The following is a 19,918-nucleotide window of genomic DNA, read 5'->3' as shown; positions in this document are numbered from 1 at the left end:
CTGGCTGCCCAGCCTTTTTATGCCTAATGGATCTTTTTGCCTCCGCACCTCTCTGAACTTTAGGAATTCAGGAATTCTGGTCATGTAATTCCTGGCACTGTGTGGCTCCAGGGAATATCCTGGGGTACAGCGTGGCCCTCAGCCCATTGGACTGAAGAGAGCAGTGAAACCAGGTGACTGCAGGGTCTCAAAATCTACTCCCAAATCGTGCCAAAGGGTGAAAATTCATCTTAACGATTAGCACTGGGAAGTGGAGCTGAAAAATTCCCCTCTTGAAGGTGAGCAGCAATAAATTGTGTGTGTGTGTAACACCATCAAAATGAGGCACTGGTGGCTCAGGAGGGATTTTGTGTCTATTTTAGAGTTGAGTTTTGACCTGCTGGGTGTATTCCATGTCTAGATCCTGGTCTTTTCCCTCTTCTGTGGCTGCACATTGAGCACTGTCCTTTCCTGAGCAGCACATACAAGGCCAGGTGGATCCTGCTGAGGTTTGCTGGTGTTTCTGGGCTGGATATCCATCAGGAGGAGAGTTTCCTGGAGTTTCTTGTTCTGTGGGGTTCCTAATAGCCACCATGGGAAGGGATAACGGGCCCTGCTCACCCTGTCACTTTCCTAAGGAGTACCTTGCTTCACATTGGGAGTAAAACCACATTTGGGTGTCCTTTGCACTCCCACCACGGCTCCTCCTGGGACAAAGATTGCCACAGCTTTGTGCTGAGGGAAATGGGAGTTTTGTTCCATCTGGAGCTGGCCCTGGCTGTCCAATCTCACAATTCCTTTGGGAGATCACTTCAGGCACCACTGTGGTGGCTATGGCTGCATCTCAGCTTCAGCTGGAGAAGGATCCAGGTGTGCCAGGGTTGAGCAGGTTCTTCAGCCACTGGAGAGAGCTGGATCTGCAGGGGTGGACTCAGCCCTCCCCATTTCAGGACCTTTGGCACAAATAGCCCATGGGTATGCTGCTCTTTCTCTGCTGCTGAGGTTAAACACACAGTTTTTAGCAGCTGGTGGAATGTGGAGGCAGGGACAGCCTGGGTCATCGCATCCTTGTTCCCAACCTCTTCCCAACGGAGAGGGTGGGGAGGCCCCTCCAAAAATCATCTCCCACCTCTTCCCCTTCTCCCACAGGTGATTGCAGTTCCATGCTGGGACCAGCAGATCCCAGCAGTAGGCAGTGTGCCATGGGCTGGCACAGGGACCACAGCCTCCGGGTGCAGACTGCTCCCGGTCCACAGCGGAAGCGGCATTGCCAGCCGAAGGAATTGGACTGGAAAACCTCAGTGCCTCTGTGTTTGAGTGCTGAGGCTAAGAAACAGCATGTCTTGGCTTTCAGGGGATGTAGCAGGAATGTTCTGTCCTTCCCAAATAGGAAGAAACACTTGGAAATAACACGGGATTCAGGGCTCAACAATACGGAGGGCAGAGGCTGCTGTGGAGTCAAAGGAAAAGCAAAGGGCTTAAGTTCTGTGAATCTGATCCCCCAAAAAGCCCTTGGGAATGTAGTTCTGATCCAAGTGAGATACTACACAAAATTAGGGTGGTTTCACAGCACTTTGGGGGGACAAAAATTCAGGAAGGGAAAATCCAACCAGTATTAGGAAGTTTTTGGTTTAAAAAAGTTTGTAATGCAAAATAGGCAGGTTTTGTTGGAATTATTTACTCAGACCGAGGTAAAAAGGGATTATTTTAATGCTTTCTTCAGGAGAATTTGAATCAAAAGCTTTTTGTCATTCCAAGTGGAAGCAGGAATGCCCAACTCTTAGGGATGAAGTCACAGGTCTCCACGGGGCTTCAGGGGGATGATCCTTGTCACCCTTCCTGGTGCTAAATAGCACTGAAACAGTTTAAGAGCAGGAATTTCTCAACAAAATAGGTCGAGAAAACACAAGGATTTTTTTTTTTTCATTAAGTACTGATTCATGGTGGAAATTTCTCTGCCAGGACCAAACAGATCCGGGTGGAATTTGAGATGCTTTGCCCAGAGCTGAAGATGCACGTGGGTCAGACAAGAAGCAGGCCTGGGCTCTGGCCACCCCTGTGGCGTCTGTCCCCCCCGGGAGGGAGGCTGGAGAGCCGGAGCAGAGGGCATGTGCTGGGAATTGGGAGTGAATTCCAGCGCTGATCCCTGCCCGCTGGCCACAAAGCCGCTGCCTGTGCTGCTCCTGCTGTGCTTTCCAAGAATGCCGGCAGGGCTCGGCGGCAGCAGGACAGCTGGCTCCGCAGCCCTGACATTTCCCATCATAAGGAAGCGTTGTTTCCTTGCCAGCTGCGAGGTTTGCTTGGGAATAGCTGGCGGGAATGATTCGGGAGGTGCCCTTGCTGCTCCGTCGGCTCCCTGTGGCATCCCTTGTTTGGGGCAGGAACGCCAAGCGAATCCCTGGCCCTGGGGCTCCCTGGATGCCAGGTGTGTGTCCCCCGAGACCCCTCCTTGCCCTCCCCTCTCCGGGAGAGATTGAATCCCTGATTTCTGTGTGCCATGCACTGATCCCAGCCCTGATCTCCTCCTCTGCCCTTTCAAGAGTGGCCTATGGCACCGGAATTCCTTTGTGTCTCCAGGTTTTTCCCTCCCCCTTAGCTCCAGCTGCTTTTAGGAGCTGCTTTGGAGCGAGGTTTCCATCATTTCAAAGGCTGGTGCTGTTCAAAACCCCTCCAATGCTCTTCGAGGGGCTTGGACTTGTATTTCACGTAAAATCCTCCTTGTGGTTGAAGGTAAAACAGCCCCACCCTGGTCATCCCACAGGATCGCTTTTTGCAGCATTTCTGGAGGCTTAAGTTACTTCCTCGATGGGATTTGTCTTCCTTCCCCCAGCACGGTGCTCTGTGTTCTAAAATCAGCTTCCCAAGCAGAGCCATTCCCGCAGCGGGAAGCTTCCCGCCGTGAGGAGCTGTTTGTGGAGTCTGATGGAGCCTGACAGACAGGGTCTGTGGCTGTGTCCTCCTTCCCAACAGCCAGCTCCTGCGGGAAAACAAAGTGCAGGACACTCTCTTTGGAAGCCACGGGTCAGCAGAGGGATTTAGCAGCTCCCTCAGGACATTTGGATCGCATGCTCTGCCAGCCGTGAGCTGCCGGTGTTTATCCAGTGGCAAAGCTCTGGGGACATGATGTTCAGGCCCTGGGGTGGGAGGGAAGTGCTGCTAATTTGCCCCTTCCCTGTGTTTTTTATCCCTCACAGCTTTGGGAAGGAGTCCTTGAGCTCTGACGTGGAGCCAGATTTGTTTTCTCAGCGTGATCCAGCCGCGTGTCGGAATCCGCTTCAGCTGTTTGCACAGGACATCAGGAAACCTCTTGGATTTCTCTTGCACTAGAGGTTTTATTATCTCCTGTGACTTAAAAAAACATCCTTTTATTTAAAAAAGAAAGGGAATGTGTTCCCAGTGGGTCCATGCTGATGCAAATCCCACACGGAGAAGTCCAGCTGTGGCCGGCACGCCTGGACATGGGGCCTTTCATCTGTTTTCCCTCTCCCTATTTCTAGCAAATGGAGAAGCAACTGGGATCTGTGTCCCTGTGCCTTGTCCTGGATGTGAATGCAGAAGTTTCACAGCAGGATTGGTGTCAGAAGGAACAGAGTGAACCAAGGAAGGTGAGGGGCTGAAGGCTGGGAGGACTCTTGGGTGTGCTGGGTTTGCTGCAGCAACCCAAAATGTGTTTATGGGCATATTTTGGGTTGCTGCAGCGAAGGGCAGTGTGGCTTTGATTATATCCTTGGAGAGCGCTCCGTGATGGAGCCGTACATGGGAATGTCTGTGCAGTATTTAATGAGTGGCAATTAAATGGGGTGGGTGAGCTGGAAAAGGGTTTGAGCCCTTCAAATGGAGGCTTGGGAGAGGAGCTAAGCCTTGGGGAACCAAAGTTTGAGATACCTCAATCATTTTTGAACTGGAGTTGGCTCCTGCATGGATAGTTGTCATTCCGTGCCTTTGGATTGTCTCACGGAGAGAAAAGGGACTGGTGTTCCTTTATCTTCCTTTCCTAAGTAAGAAAACACCATTGCCCAGTTTCAAAAGCCTCAAAGCTCAGTTTCTGGGCAGCTCTCAAAGCAGCTGATGATCCAGTAGGGAAGTGGTTTGGACCATGGAACGGGATCCCCCAATCCGAGGCTATGGCCTGAGGGATTTGGCTCTTTGCTCTAGGCCAGCTTTTCGTTTCAGCTGATTTTCTCTTTGCAGGGCTGTGATTCATGGGAGCCTCTGGCTTGGTTCCCAGAGCAGACTCCTTGTGTCTTGGAGGACTGGCAAGCATGGAAGAGCCTGACCACAAATATTTCACCAGGACACAACATCTCCTGCACCTTTCCCACCCGGCTCTGCTGCGGAGCACCAGAGGTGGATCATGCAGTGATCACTGGTGATAAAGTCCTGTTTCCACTGTCACCCAGCCAAATATTCCCTGGCAAACGTGGGACGTGGTGCTGAGTGCTCCTGTGGGAATGTGCATGTGGTTTCCACCACGCCAAGGAGAGGAGCAGGAGTTTCTCCCAGCTGTGCTGTCAGGGACACGAATTCCCCAGCTCGGGGACTCGCATGACCCTTTTCCTAAAGAATCCAGGGATATATTTTTCTGAAGCAGCTGGTATTGGATTGGAAGGTCACAGTGCTCATGGAGGTGGTGGGAAGTGAGCTGATTTTTCCAAGGTGGCATTGGAAGTCTGTGGCATGAGTGCAGCTGTGCTTCCATTTTAATTCCGTCCTTGTCCCTTTATTCCCTCATCCCCAAGAATCCATGTGCTGTTAACACACTTGGAATTAAGGCAAATGTGACTGCCCAGCTGCCAGGGTTGTGCTGCCAAGGTGCTGCAACTGAGGCAAGCACAGCAGGAACCTGGAGCAGCAGGAATTGTTACTCTGCATTCCCCTAGGCAGTTCCTGCCTTCCAAAGCGCAAGGGTTGATTTTCCATTAAATTTGCCCATTTGTTGTCACACAACTCGCAGGAGAAGGGTTTTCTCTGTGGCTTCTCCCTCGTTTGCCTGGAATCAGGCAATGTATTACAACTGGCCTTAGAGAGGATCAGGCAAGAAGAGGACTTGATTGCAGACATCTCATTTCCATAGGAAATGGGACTAAAAATAGGGAAGGAATGTAACGGAGACTTCTTTTTCTTGATGCCCCCCCTGTTCCCCAGCTGGGAATCAGCTTTTGTCCCAAAATCTGTTTATTGCCTCACTGTAGTTTTCTGGGCCCCAGATGTACCCATGAGCCTGATTTTTGCCTTTGGAGAAGCCGGAGCAGGGCTGTTTCCAGGGGCTGATGCACAAGGAAAACACACGTGATGGCAAGATGGGTTTCTGGGAGAGGTCTGCTGGCTCTCCAGGCTCTCCACCACAGTCCCTGTGTTATCCAGGGGCTCCCTCCAGCACTGATCCTCCTGGCAGCAGCTGTGATCCCGATAACCCTGTGGCTGGTCGAGTGCCAATGTCCCTGTCGGCACCGTGACATTCCCTTTGGACACCTGATAGGGGCTATAAATACCAGGTGGGTTCATGTTCCCTCAAGCACCGAGTGGGCTGTGCCAAGTCACCCCAGATGGTCAGGCTGAGAGATCCCTGTGCCAGAGAAATGACTGCAGCCTTTGGAAAAGGGACTGAGTCCCTGATGTGGGCGTTTGAAGGCTCCACACCCTTGGCCAGGTCCCTTCTCCCAGCTTCTTTTTTTGCAGCACTGGTGTCACCTGGGATCTGTGTCCCACGGGTCAGAAGCGTTCTGGGGTCTGATGGAAAGAGTCAAGATGCTGCTCAAGGTGTTGCCAGGCTTGTCCGTTCTTCCCAGGATGCCCAAGGCACATCCATGCCAGCTCCAGGCACTGCTCTGAGTGCACGTGCTCTGAGTTGTTGCACGTTCCCTGCACACCTGGGGACACCCTCACTTAACTGCTGCTTAACAACTTGGTTGTGCTGCTGGCCCAAAACACAAAAGGTTCAGCTCCAGGCTTGGAGTGGAGTCCTTGCTCTTGGGTATCCATGGGTATTTAGTCGCTGGTTTGTGCTGAGCCAGGATTCACTCCTTGCCCTGCTCGTGGGACAAGGGGGAAGGCCGGGGCTAAGTCAGCTCCTCTTGTCTTTACTAACTTGTGCACAAACATGGGGACAATTATGATTTCAGGCAGCGGTTTGGGGGCAGGCAGCACTCTGGCTGTGTTGCTGTGGCTGGGGAGGTGTTGCACCACTTCCCTCTTTCCTCACTCTTATAGACTCAGGGAAGTCCAGGAAGGTTTGGGATGGAAGGGACCTCACAGCCCATCCAGTGCCACCCCCTGCCATGCACAGGGACACCTTCCATAGCCCAGGTGGCTCCTAGCCCTGTCCAACCATGGCTTTGCCCCTCTCGGGGGAGCAGCTTTCCTAGTCCGGGAAGCGCTGCCCGGCGCTACTGCGGGCGGGGAAACTGAGGCACAACTCCCGAACCGCCTCCGGGACGGGATGAGGACCGCCTCCGCTGGCCAGGGAGGAGGAGGAGGAGGAGGGCATCAGTCGGGCCCGCCCGGGGCTGAGCCCAGCCCGGCCCCCGGGGCGGAGCCGGCGGAGCAGCGCCCGGCGGAGCGGGGAGCGGCGGATCCCGGGGCAGCCCCGGCCCGGCTCCGGGATGAGCTTCCCGCGGCCCCTGCGCCGCTCCGTGAGCCTCAGCCCGGCCCGCACCCTGCGCCTCGTCGTGCTGGGACAGAGCGCCGTGGGCAAGACAGGTAGGATGGGGCACCCCGGTATCCCCCCGGTGTCCCTCGGTATCCCCCCAGCACCTCTCTGGCATCTTCCTGCATCCCTCTGCTACGCCCCGGGACCCCTCTGGCATCGCCCTGGCATCCCCCCAGCACCCCCGCGGTATTCTCCCTCCCGGCCAGCGGGACCAACCTTCCCATGTCCCCTAGGAAGCCGGAACGAGGGACATTCTCCCGGTGCTCCCCCAACCCGTGGGGTTTAAGGGCACTGAGTTTCCTTCCCCTCGAGTTTCCCACCTGGACACTTTGCACCGGGGCTCGTTCCCCTTGCCCGAGGGGACCCCGGCTGCGTGGGGGCCCGGGGTGGACATCACTGACCAGGAGAACTTTCCTACAAGCCGGGCTCGGGATTGGGTTTTCCCGGGTGTGCGGAGTTCGCTGCTCATTCCCAGCGCCCACAGCAGCCGTGCGGAGCCTCCTCCGCTGCACCGGGCTGTTTTCCTTCAGGAAAACTCCCTTTCCCTGTGCCTTGTTCAGCGCTCTCCGTCTGTGCCTGCTGAGGTGGGGGTTTGGGATACTGTGCTGGGAGCACCTCATCTCCCTCCTTCTCCCCATTCCTTCCTGGTGATCGTCCTTCCCTACTTCCCACTCCTCCATCCCGAGCTGTGAGCACTTGGGGGCAAAGGTGTCCCCTGTAGCGCTTGGAGTACCAGGACTGGGGTCAGAGGCAGGGAAAAATGTTTATCTACATTGCAGTGATCCATGATCCATGCAAAGCCTGGTAGGACGCAGCAATGCTGCCGTGCCCTTGGGGACAGGGAATGTCCTGCCCCTCTGGAAAAGGGAAGGCACCACAGCAGTGACACCTGTGCTGGGCTGTCAGAGCCGCTGGAATTGTGTTTCCATGGACAGCAACCGGCATTAACGAAAAAACCTAATTCCCTGATTAAATTGAAGGAAGCAACTCCCAGCTCTCCCTGAGCAATGCTGGAGCACGGGATGGGGCTCAGCTCCGGGGTACCCAGAGCCCCGGGGGGGGTCCCTGGAGGTGTTTGGCCCCGATGGAGCAGATGGTTTTATGGGGTGTACGAAGCCTTTGGCTCGCCCCCGCCCCAAACACGTGTGTCTCCCTGCTGCTGGCCATCCCACCCGGCACACAGCAGATTCCTGCCAGCTTTGGGCCCCTCCTGTGGGCAGGTGTGGGGTTTTTGTGCCTCCTCCTTAGGGTGGGATCGTGCCCAGGGTCTTTAAAAGTTCCTGCAGTTCGGGTTGGCTGTGTGTGCCTCACAGCAGCGGGGTTTGTGACAGTGGGACAGTGACACAGGCCATGGAGTCAGGGCACAGGGGGGTAATGGATACGTGGCTCGTGCAGAGGAGAGCTGGAGTGTGCCAGGAACAGGGAGCAGCCCCTGGGAACGGCAGGCATACAGCCCCTCTGAGTGTGTCCCTCCCCATCTGTGTTCCCTGGGCGCTGATCCGCACGTCCTCCCCTGCCAGGGGACATCCAGGGGACATCGTGTCACCTTCCCTGGAGGCTGATCCCCAGCTGCTGGGTCCCGCTGCCCGCCAGCCCCTGTGTTGGGGACGAGGACACCTGTCCTGCTGTCCCTGCCCAGCTGGCAGGTGACATCCCAGGTGATGGATGGAGTGTGGGAGAGGCCAGGAAGGAGCCAAGAGCAGCAGCATGATTGCTTCATCTCCTGTGGGGAGAACGGGGGAGGCAGCTGTGTCCCCAAGGTGGGGGAGGCATCTCTCCTGGCCAGGGTGTGAAGCAGAGGAGGCTGAAGGTGGATTTCATCCCTGAGCTGCTAAGCTCCCATCCTGGCAAGGCCCCACTCCGGAGCATCCCCAGGACGAGCTGCTGCAACCATGGGATACAGAGCCAGGTTGGGAGAGTTGAGAGGTGGGAACTACCAAAGGGCAAATCCCATGTGGGCAGCTGCAAAAGGGAAAAATAACCCTTGATTCTCAGCAGGAGTTTGGGGTTTTTGGGAGCAGTTTGGAAACCTTCAGGATCTGGTGACCCGAGGTCTCAGACCCTCCGAGCAGGGGTGGGTTTGGGCGCAGCCGTGTGGTTTAAGGATCAGGGCTGTGTGAATCAGCAGCGGTGGCTGGAAATCCAGCCCAGCTGGGGCTTGTGCTATGCTCTGCTGCTGCTGCCCAGCGTAAACTCTGCCATAATCCAGAGCAGAGCTCTGCCTGCAGCACGTGGAGCAAAGATGGATCGGTGCTGAGGCCATTCTGCAGCGGCACAAACAGGGCAGCACATGGGCACTATCCCGAGGTGCCCAGCCTGACTCTGCCGCAGGTAAATCACCCCCTGAGCCCCCACCCCACATTTAAAGCACAGTTAACCCTTTCAGCTCCAAGGAAAGCCCTTCCCGAGGTGACTGATGTTCAGGATGGGGAGAAAAAGCTCCTTATAAGGCTGGGTGGCTGCGGCCGCTCCGCCTGTGGCCACTTCCCCCACTGGCAGCTCCCCTCGTGTTCCTGCGCTCCAGCCAATTTTTAATCAATCTAATTGGCTCTTCTTCTCATCCCACACCATGTGCTCCAGCTTTGGGTAGCTGCCTGACATATGACACACAATCAGGTGCTTTCTAGAGAACGAGCCTGCCTGTCCCGCTCCCCCGATAACTCCGATGCCTCTTTGAAGGTGCCTGTAGGTGCCTCCTGTGGGATCCCTGGTTGTCTTCTCAGAGCAGTTTGGCTAAATTATCTGGTTTTTTTCTTCAAATCCCTTCCCTGCTGTGCAGGTTTTAAACCCAGAGACAGATTGGAGGGGCAGGGGGTGAGAGGATGGTGAAGCCCCCAAAGAGGAGCCAAGCAGGTGTGAGAGGCAGGAGAAGTTCCTGCATCCCTCTTTCCCTTTCTGTGGTTATTTAAGCCTGGCCCATGTGAGGTGCCACATTCCTGGGATAAACACACAGATCCTGATCATCTTGGTGTGGGTCTGTGAGGGCAGGACACCAGCAACATCTGCCGGTGGGCAGCTGGGACAAACTGACCCTGGGTTGCAAGGGAAAAGGAGCTCCAAGTGTTGCTCCAGCTTGGTGTTGGCTTTTCATTTCCACTTTTGTTTCTGGAGGGGTTTTCATCACATCTTGGTTCTGGTGAGGTTTATCCTCCTGTCACACTCCTGGTCTGTTTTCCCTTCCTTCTCTCCCTCCTGGCTCTTTCAGGGATTTCCCCCCGCCCTGTTTTTTCCTCCATTCCACTGATTTCACTTTCCACTCCACTCCAAGCCAGCTCTCAGCCTCTCCACCACCTTTCACTCCCATCTCCATTATCATCATTAACACCTCAAAGGGCTCAAGCACCACTTCCATTCTCCACTCCTGCACTCTCTTCACCCTCCCAACCATAGCTTTGTCCAGAAATTCCCTCTTCAGACATCAGCACTGCATTTCCCAAGAAGCTTCCTGGAAAAGATGTTAGGGCCAAAGGCCTCAGGGAGTGTTTTGCCAGCGATTTGGGCTTTGCCTCGCTGGGCTCTGGTGCAGGGAGATGTGTAATCAGATGAGGGGGTTTAATTGCCTGAGCTGTGGCTGCTCCTGCTGCTCCTTTGCCCTTGCAAGGAGGAAAAATAAGTCCAGAGGACTGACAACTCCAACAGGGTTCGTTGTGTTTTTTTCCAGCGCTGACCGTACGATTCATCACCAGGAGATTCATTGGAGACTATGACCCAACCCTAGGTAGGAAAACTCCTTTTCCTTGGGGCTGTCACCATGGCAGAGCCAACTCTGCTCCCAAATTCACCATATTCCCTCATCTTCCTCCTCAACCAGACAGGCAGCCCGTGGACATCCTGACGCCTCCCTGGGTCCTGCATGCCTTTTTCCCTTTCTGGTGTTATTTAGGCAAAATTTATTGGGATGAGCCATCAGATTGCACAGGGCAGTGCTGCAGGCTCAGTCATGGGGTTATGGAATCATGTAGTATCATAGGATCACAGAATCATTTAGGTTGGCAATGACCTCTGAGAGTGCAACCATCAAACCAACAGTGCCTCCTCAGTTCCTCAAATTCCTTCCCAATCTGCTGGGAGGTGGCTTTTAAAAGACAGGAGGCATCTAAGCCCTTGGAGCCTGTGCTCTCCTGAATTCTAGGATCTTGGGTTTTGTTTTTTTGTTGTTGTTGTTGTTTTGTTTTTGTTTGGTTTTTTTTGTTTGTTTGTTTTTTGCATTTGGGTTATTTTTTGAGCACTGAAGCCATGTCCCTGCTGGAATGCCTCAGAAATATCCCCTCCTCCCTCTCTCCTGTGGAGCCCCTCTCCCTCCCTTGTTGCTCCCACACTTTGGTCACTGCTTCGGTCTCTCTGTGATCGAAGCCACCTGGGCTGTGGCTGCTCCCTGGGGGTTCTCTCACACCCCTTCCCTGTGTGTCCTGCCCAGAAATGATCTACAGGCACGTGGCTGTCATCGATGGGGAGATGGTGCACTTCGAGATCCTCGACACAGCCGGACAGGTGAGCTCAGCCGGGAAAACAACACAGAGCAGAGTGGCCTGCCAGGGAAGGCAGTCCCTGCTCTTCCACTGGCCTAATTCCTGGTGTCTGGAACATCATGGTGGTTACCTCAGGAAAAGGGTGTTTTGGTGAATTTATGTGTAACCTCAGTTCCAGTGTGGCTTCAGGTGAATGTTCCCCCATTCCCATGTGGGGCATAGCTGTGCTTCCTGTGCCAGTGGAGCATCCTGACAGCTCAAGGGAGCACTGATTCCCCCAGTATCCCTGCCAGGACAGGGCTGATGGCCGTCCCCACCTGCCACACTGCCTAAGCCACCCCATCCCTGACCTGGGCTGCTGGTGTTACCACTGCTGTCCCTTTTCTCTCCTGCAGCTCCAGAGGAGTTTCCTGGTGCTGCTTTTATCTGTCCAAGGGGTTTCCCTTCAAGGAAGGGGATTCATTATATTCCATTTCTCTTCATACACCCACATTCTCTTGGGGGGTAGGGGGAAATGAGCCCCATCAAAGAGCTGGGCCGGGAAAGCAATTTGGGGCTGCTCCTTCTCAGCCTTCATGGAGACGGCGCCCTCGGGAGGTTTTCCGGGGCCGCATCCAGCAGTGCCGGCATTCCAGCGGTGCTAACAGGAGCCTGTGTGCTCCGGCAGGAGGAGGACTCCCTGCAGATCGAGGAGAAGATCAAGTGGGGCGATGGCTTTGCCGTGGTGTACTCGGTGACCGACCGCTGCAGCTTCGACGAGGTGATGCGGCTCTGCTTCCTCATCAACCACCTGCACGCCAGCCCCAAGCGCAGCGGCGCCGCCGAGCAGCCCCCCGTGGTCATCGTGGGCAACAAGAAGGACCTGCAGTTCGACAGGATGGTGTCCACCGAGGACGGGGAGAACCTCTCCAAAGCCCTCAAGATTCCCTTCTACGAGATCTCCACCCGGGACAGCTACGAGGAGCCGGTAGCGGTGTTCAGCAGCCTCTACCAGGAGCTGCTCAGGCAGGGGCACTTCTCCCCGGGCTCCTTCAAGAGGAGGACAGTGTCCAAGCTCATGGAGAAGATTCCCAAAATGCAAGCCAGCTCCACCCTGAACTCCGCGGGCCGGAGCCTCAGCTTTAACTCCTTCAGGGACTACATTCCCGAGTGAGCGCCCGGCTCCAGCCCGGGATGGGGGCGGCTGCTGGGGCTGTGCCGGCTCTCTGGAGGGGAAGGGCAGGAGTGGAGAGGGTGGCACTGGGGTGCAAAAAGCCTGTGGGTTCTTCTTACAAGGAGCTTTGTGCCAGCAGGGAAGGTTTTCTTCATCCATCTGATCCCTTTGTTCCCTCCTCCCCCCTCTGGCATAGCTGAGGTGGCCCTGGTGACTCCAGTGGTGTTGGGACAACCCTTGGAGGGAGGCTCAGCCGTGTCTTGGTGGGGTTCAGACCCAGCACAGACACATCTGGGGGGGCTTTCCCCCTCCCCTGAGCTGGCTGGGTGTGTCTGCACCCCAAATCCAGCACCCACCATGCTGGATGACCCCGAGGGCTGTGCTGGCTCCCGGGCTGGCAGCAGCCATTCCCTGGGGATGGAGCCTGCTTCCTCAGCGTGGCTGGTGAGTAAAACCCCTGGATCCTCGAACCCTTCCAGCCCATCCAGGCTGTGCTCAGCAGCACGGAAACAGTGGAGCCGATTCCAGAAGCTGATTGCAGGTCCCCCTCTGTCTGCCCATCAGCTGCCTTGTTCCCAGAAGGAAAACCACCGTGGCCTGAGGAGTTGTTTTGCACAGGGATGGGGCAGGAAAGGCATGGGAAGGAGCTGGGCCTGTGGCTTATATTCGTTCCCTCCCTCTGGGTGTTGGGGCTGTGTGGCTGGTCGGGGTGGCTGTGCTGGGACCCTGTGGTGTGACTCCCCTGTCCCCCCTGTTGTGACCGACCCCATTGTCTGCTGCCGTGTCCTGTGACAATAAAAGCCAAGTTCCCAACTGCCTGTGGCACTCCCAGGATAGGTCATTTTAGGGAGCATAAAGGAAGGACTGCATGGTGTGGGATCACCCTTAAATTAGGGCTGGGCATCCCCCTTATCATCCCCCCAAGCCCAGGCACCATGTGCCCTCCTGGCTCCCTCCACCCCTAAAAGGGCTCCCTGGAGGATCACAGCCTGGGAAGCCACTTATCCCACCTCCCCAGCCTGCTCCAGAATCCACCCAGGCACCCTTTGCCCTCCTACAGCTCCCAGAGATGTTTCCTGGTGCTGCTTGTGTCTATTCAAGGGGTTTCAGGGATTCATTATATTCCATATCTTTTCATACACCCACATTCTCCCGTGGGGGGGAAAATGAGCCCTGCTAAAGAGCTGGGCTGGGAAAGCAATTTGGGGCTGCTCCTTCTCAGCACCTTGATTAAAATCCCAATTTTATTGAATTAAATTTAATTTAGTGAATTAAAATTTGCTCAGAGCTCTGTGTATGGGCAAAGCCCAAATGGGGCTAAAACGCCTCATGGGGCTGGACAAGGAGGGGGGAGTTGTTTATTTTTAGGAGTTTTATGGCATTCCCAAGGGAGTTGAACACTGGGAGTTGGGATGGGGGTTTGTTTTCCAGCAGCTGGGGTGGGTGTTGCTGCCCTGGCTGGAGAAGAACCAGTTTGGGAAGTGCTGGGATGGGGAGAGAAGAGCTCAGGAGGGATTAAACTCCACTGGGACGCTGAACACACACTTGAGCCTGTCAAATGAAGGATTTGGGTGCTCTCATTCCACGTTGCTCAGTTCCCAAATATCCCCAAGGCTTGTCCAAGGGGATGGATTTAACTGCTGGCTGGAAGCGGGCATGGCAGAATCCCACAATATTCAGCAGGAATTATTCTAAGTGATGGATGAGACAGGAGCAGCTCGTGAGCAGGAAGCCAGGCCAGCCCTGGAACAGCATCCCCAGTGCTCCTGGCAATGGAGGAGCACTCGGCACGGCCGAGATCGCTGTCCTGGAGTAACCCCGGCCCTTTTTTATATCCCAAGGAATCCAGAAGGCTCTGTGTGGTCGCTGCCGCAGCCCCTCACCAGAGCTCCTGGCCCTGCCTGCTATAATTAGCACCAAACCTCATTAGGAGAGGCAGGGGCAGCTCTTCAGGACTGGTAATTGTTAATTACTGGAAGCCTATAATGGCTCTCCAGAGACAATTTCCTCTCCCTTTTAAAGGAAAGTCTTGAGGATGCAGCATTCATTGGGGTGGGGAGAGGTTTTTTTTTTGTGTGGGGGGGGGAAATTCTGGGGGGCATAAATCCTAAATTCCTGTGGTGAGAGGTTTGCAGGGTTTGGGCAGGGGAGAAGGAAGAGGAGGAAGAAGAAAAAGAAGAGGAAGGTCTAAGCCTTACTTGGAGCAGAGCCTGGAGTTTCAAAGCCCCGGGCAGGTGAGTCCAAGCCAGGTGGAGGAAGGAAAGGAGGTGCCCAGAGCCTCCTTGGAGCCCCTTGGAGGCACCCGTGGTTCTGTGGGGATGTGGGATCTGCAGCCTCCTCCCTGCCAAGCAGGGCAGTGCCACTAAAACACTTCAGGGGGGTTTGGGAATGAGGGCTGGGGTTTGGTTTGCCTTGGAGCCCTCCCAAAAGAACCACAACTGTCCTTGAGGAGCACCAGGTGCTGCAGAGAACTCCCCCAGGGAACAGCGGTGGACAGAGCCCGTGCTGATCCCCTGGATGGATGTTCCTGTGCATGGCTGGGAAGTGCCACCTCTCTGAGGACAAGTGAGTGTCCTGAAGGTTGTCCTGCACCTTTCCAGCCTGCAGTGGCTCAGCTCCATGGAGAGAAGCTGAAGAATTTTGGTCTCATCATTATCCAAACAGCATCTCCAGGGCCGGGATTGAATTTGGCAGCCGGCAGGCTGCAAATCTGCTCACCAGATTTCTGGGAAGCTTGGGAGAGGCAGATGAAGCAGAAAGGTCCTTTCCAAGAGCTCCCTCGCTGTGCTCACCCCCAGCAGCTCCCTGGCAAGCCAAGCCCCTCGATTATCCCCCCTTTGTCCCCTCTGCCAAGGTGTTTCCTGGAAAACCAAAATCGTGGGCTGAGGTTGTAGGGTGCAGCTGCTCCCTCTTCAGAGCCACAGCTTTTATCATCAGTTGTGCCTTGTTTTCATTTAAAAAATAGAAGTTTGGGGCATTTTGAAGGCTTCTCCTAGAGGAGCAGCACATGGATCTGGCCTCACCACAGCCCTGTTCCTGGGAGTGGTGGGGACAGTGGAATTGCCAACAGCCCTTTCCAAGCAGGTGCTGTCTTCGGAAATCCCAAATCAGCACCCTCACCCCCCTCTGAGGGATTTGAGCTTGGAGCAGGAACACTGAGGCTGTCTGGGTGCTGCAACATTCCCTGGATTTAAGGTACCTGGGCTGGGCTTGGAGGTGCAGGGGGGTGAGTGCCCCATGAAGGGGGCTTTCCTCAGCACAGGGGGCTCCTCTCTGCCCAGATTAAAAAATTTACTGAATATTGTGCATTAGGAACTTGGGTTTGATGTCCCCAAAATATCAGGCTTTGCCTGAAGGGAAAAGGGGGGCAAAGGGCACACAGAGGCTGTTCCCATCCCATCGGAACCAGCCAAAACTGGCAGCTGGAGCTGGCGACTTTCCAGCTGGAAAATTATCCATCCATGCATTATTTCAGGTACTCCAGGTTGTTCCCCAGCCCAAAATCTGCTGCTTGACATGAGACCCTCCTGAAAACGTGGATGGGCTGTGGATGGACTCCAGGAGCTCCCAAATCCAGGCATTCCTGGTTCAGGGCACACAGGTGGGACGGGAAGGGACAATGGTCGCTTCCAAGAGCTGATGCTGTTTCCAAGGCCACGTTGTCAGTGCAAGTCCTGCTGCTTTTTTTTTTCCTTTATAAAATAGCTGTGGAGTTCATGGAAATCTGGGATTGCTTTCCAGGATGAAATCTGGGCTGAGATTTGGAAATTTAGGAACCAAATCACTTTTTTTTTTTTTTTTTTTTTTTTTTTTTTTTTTTCCCTTTTAAACTGAGCTCAGCTCCAACAAGGAGCCCAAAGCTCTCTGAAGCACGGAGAATTCCAGCACAGCCAAAGGCTTTTGCTGGCCCTGAAAGGCAAGGCTGGGAACTGCAAGGGGAAGGAAAACCCAAGGAGAACAGCCACCATGGCACATTGGCTGGTTTATTCCCAGGATGGATTCTGAAGGTATCTTTTTCCTTTGGATAAACTCTGGGAGGGCAGGAAGATGGGATATCCATGTCCATCCATGCTGCCAGCTTCAGGGAATCCACTCTGGCTCATCACTGTGTATCCCAGCTTAGAGATATCATGGATAAATGGATAAAAATGAGAATTTGGTGTAGGCTTTTGAGGCACTGTGGGACCCATCCCCACATGGAGAGTTTTGGGGTGAGGCTGCTCCCCACTGGGGAAAATGGAGGAGAAATGCCAAGTCCTAGAGGCACTTTGCTCCTCCCACCAGTTTTCTTTTGCTCTTGGCCAATCCATACAGCTTTCCTGTATTTTTTTTTTTTTTAATAATAATATTTAAGAAATCCCAAACCAGAAACCTCAGGAGGGTCTGGCTGGTGCTTAAAGGCTGTAGGAAAATATTGATGGAAAGGGCTGTGCCTTCCCAAGTGCAACCCCACAAAAGTGGAAAATCCCTGTGGCTCTCTGTGCTCTCCCTTTTTCCAGCCAGCACAAAAGGTGATGACAAAGCTCTGGAAAGGAGTGTGATCCACAGGGTATGCAGTGATGGAAACCCCATTTAGGGGACAGTGATCCTAAATCCCAGTGGGAATAACCCTTAGTCCCTGTTTTCTGGTGTTTCACCAAAAAGCTTGGACTCTCAAACTCTGGCTATGGATGCTGGTGAGTTAAATGTGTTTCCAGCCTCCCACTCCATCCTTTCCCTGGGGATTATCCACCCATTGTCCACATCCCACACAGCCCAGCAAACCTGGAGCATTGGCAAACCCCTCAGTCCTGGAATGGCTTGGGTTGGAAGGGGCCTTAAAGCCCATCCAGTTCCAACTCCCTGCCACGGGAAGGGACACCTGCCACCAGATCAAGGTCCCTCGGCAACCTTGGAGCTTGGAAAGCCCCACTGGATATAAAAAAGTGACCTCAAGGTCTTTTCAACCCTGGAAAGTCATGAAGAGGGGAAAGATGTTCCATTTTGCATAGGAGGATATTTTAATATGTTAAAAAAAAAAAAAACCCTCTGGAAGCAGAGGGGCAGGACACCCTTCTGGAATCCAGGGAGCCACCCCGAAATATTTTTTTTTCCCTGTGGCCAGTCAAGGCTAAGTGGTTTTTGTTGGCAGTGGGAGGAAGATGAAGGGAGGTTTCACTCTATTCTTGAGAGCCAGTTCATGCTGAGATTTGTGATGGGCAGGAAAACTCATAGATCCATTCCTCCTCCCAAAAACCAGGAGTTCTGGGAAGGTGGGAGAGGGCTTGGCCCAAACCCCCAGGCCACATGCAGAGTTGAGTGGGGCCAAAACTTGGCCAAATATTGAGTTGCTAAAAGCTCCAGCAGGATTTTTCTCTGGGATTTGAGCTGCTTTTTAAGAAAAGTTTTTTCAAACCATCCCCATTTCCTGCTCTCCCACCTAGGCACAGCCCCCTGTCCTTGCTTGTCCCACTGCATCCGCGCCATCCCTGAGTTTCCCTAATCTTGCCTTGGGGGCCCCTCTGCCATTCCATGGATGTGATTTAATCTTGTGCCATGTGACAGAGCTTTGCCTTCAGCTGCTGCAGCCAAACAACCTCATCAGCTGCCCCCCTCCCAGCCCATTTTGAGGTGGGAAACAGGGAATTGCCAATCCTTGGGCAGCTTTTGGGGGTGCTGCTGCCATGTCCCTTGCTCTCTCTTGGACAGAACATTGAACCTTCCTGGTGTACCAGGATCCCAGACTATCCCAAAGATCCCTTTTTTCCTCCCCTCTGCCCTGTTTCTGCAGGTTTTGCAGCCAAACCGAGCTCTCCCTGGGGCACATGGATCTGTAAAGCCTCACAAGTAATTCCATTGGCTCTGGTGGTGCTGTGGGTGAGCAGCTCTGAATCACCACAGGGTTTATTCACTTCTCCTTGTTCCCTCTTTCCAGGTCATGGGGAGTGTTGGGCCCCTCAAGTGCCTCTAACACCCCTGGTGGAAGGAACACTCCTCCTTCCTTACTTTTTAATTTTTTTTCCCTTTATTTTACATAGATTTGGGGTCCCATGAGTCCATCACCTACAGCTTTGCTATAACCTCTCCTGACTCCATTCCCAGGGGATTCCCAGCCCATTTGAGATGGACATCACAGTCTCCTGGCTCATATATACTTGTTCATCCTTTCTCCTTATCCTGGATCCACCTCCTCTCCTGCTCTGGAGTCCCTCCTTGTCCTGTTGCAATCCACCATTTTCCCCTCCATCCAACACTGGATATTGCCCCACCTGCAATGAAAAATTAATCCTGGAGAGGAAAGGCCCCATCCAGGGACTTATTTGGGCCACAGATGAGAATTTTCCTGGTGGATCTGGCTGTCCTGGGACTCTGCTGAAGTCTGGGGTGAGCAGAGCTTTGGCCTTGGGATTGCTGGGGTTTTGCCTGGATGCAGGATGGGGAAACACTTTTAAATCCCAAGATTTTTATATCTTGGCAGCCAACAGGTTGTAATATCACTTGGAAAATCCAGGTATTCCCTGATGACCTGTAAATATGGTGAGATGACTGTGAATGGGGACTGGAGTGTGGAAAAGTCAATGGAAATCTCAGATTTCCAGAGTTTTTGCATTGGTGGGGATTACAAGTGTCCTGGGAAGTGTCTCCCCTGTGGTTTTGGGTGCAGGCAGCGCCCTTAGCTGCAGCCCTGGAGTCAATATAAGGGGGGGTCCAGTGGCTCATGTGAAGTAGGAACAGGGATAAAATCCCCCAAAACTGGATAATAAGAGCAACAAAAGCCAAAGCAGGAGAACGAGGAGGCTCAGCACTCCCAGGGCTTCACGTGTGGATTCACAGGTGCGGAGCAAACACTCAACCAGAGCCACCTCAGCAAAAAAAACCCCAAAACTTTAAAATTACTCCCCTATAGGTAAAAGCCTTTAAAAATTAGTATTTTCAATGTCCTGCCCCTACTGGGGATGCAGCCACCTGTGGCTATGTGCAAGCTGCAGGGGAGCGGGCGGGAGGGACAGAGGGAGGGAGCTTGGCTTAAGTAACACTCCTGGGTTAGTCTGGATCAAGTTCCTTCAGCTCCACGGGCCTCAGACGCGACCAGGAGGGAAAACTGCTCTGGGAAAGAGGAGGAAAACCTGCTCGTGGTGGGAAAGCCACTGAGAAAAACACCGAGGACGCTTTGGGGGCTGTGACAGCACCTCTGAACCTATTTTTAGGTAAGGGGGTGAGGGGGGTGTAGGAGTGGCTGTGCTGTGCCAGGGGAGGTGGCACCATTCCCAGCTTGCCATCAGGCAGTGGGATGGGGCCTGGGATACAGGGACAAGCCAGTGCCATGCCATGAAGCTGTCCCCACAGGTGACCCCTCACCTGGAGGAACAGCAGGTGCCTGCTCCCTTGGGCTCAGCCAGCGCCCAGACCCTGCCCATGGGCGGTTTTGCTCTGTGCATCATCCAAACGCTTTTCCAGGGAAGAGAGAGAGGAGATGGAAAGAGGATGCTGCATCCCCTCCTTTCTCGACCCACCCTGGGATGTTTTCCTGCACCCCTGGCTATTTGCTGCTGCTTCCAAACCGAGCAGGGAAGTGATGCCAAAGCCCATGGAGCAGCGGAGGCTGGAGCGCAGCCCCGATTCCCACTGTCCATGGCCCCATCTCCCTCCTGGGCTCTGGGCCACGTGTGACACCTCCTCCTCCTCGCT

General features: G+C 54.2%; 1 protein-coding gene across 9 annotated transcripts; it reads left to right on the top strand.

The window, feature by feature from the left end:
• Nucleotides 1-41: 41 nt before the first annotated feature.
• On the top strand, nucleotides 42-13,068 carry LOC128808364 (ras-related and estrogen-regulated growth inhibitor-like). Of its 9 annotated transcripts, XM_053979357.1 has the most exons (8): nucleotides 42-278; nucleotides 363-488; nucleotides 3,174-3,584; nucleotides 4,171-4,348; nucleotides 5,659-5,799; nucleotides 10,290-10,346; nucleotides 11,046-11,119; nucleotides 11,765-13,068. In XM_053979357.1, the coding sequence occupies exons 3-8, from the start codon at nucleotides 3,480-3,482 to the stop codon at nucleotides 12,248-12,250; spliced, it is 1,041 nt and encodes a 346-aa protein (XP_053835332.1). In that variant the 5' UTR covers nucleotides 42-278; nucleotides 363-488; nucleotides 3,174-3,479; the 3' UTR covers nucleotides 12,251-13,068. The 9 variants fall into 9 exon arrangements, with proteins under 9 accessions (XP_053835332.1, XP_053835336.1, XP_053835335.1 ...); XM_053979361.1 differs by lacking the exon at nucleotides 363-488 and having other exon boundaries at nucleotides 3,477-3,584; XM_053979360.1 differs by lacking the exon at nucleotides 363-488.
• Nucleotides 13,069-19,918: the final 6,850 nt, after the last annotated feature.

This window comes from Vidua macroura, chromosome 6 (genome assembly GCF_024509145.1).
Source record: "Vidua macroura isolate BioBank_ID:100142 chromosome 6, ASM2450914v1, whole genome shotgun sequence".
Classification (NCBI taxonomy): Eukaryota; Metazoa; Chordata; class Aves; order Passeriformes; family Viduidae; genus Vidua; species Vidua macroura.
The sequence above is the reverse complement of the archived record's forward strand: the minus strand, read 5'-3'. Positions and strand labels throughout refer to the sequence as shown.

Bases quoted from the DNA above. Each gene is read 5' to 3' on its own strand.
- LOC128808364 (XM_053979361.1), top strand. From the start codon at position 3,480: ATGGAGAAGCAACTGGGATCTGTGTCCCTGTGCCTTGTCCTGGATGTG. The intron at 4,349-5,658 runs GTGATAAAGTCC...CTTTTTTTGCAG, and splicing joins GGATCATGCAGTGATCACTG to CACTGGTGTCACCTGGGATC. The intron at 5,800-10,289 runs GCACTGCTCTGA...GTTTTTTTCCAG, and splicing joins CACATCCATGCCAGCTCCAG to CGCTGACCGTACGATTCATC.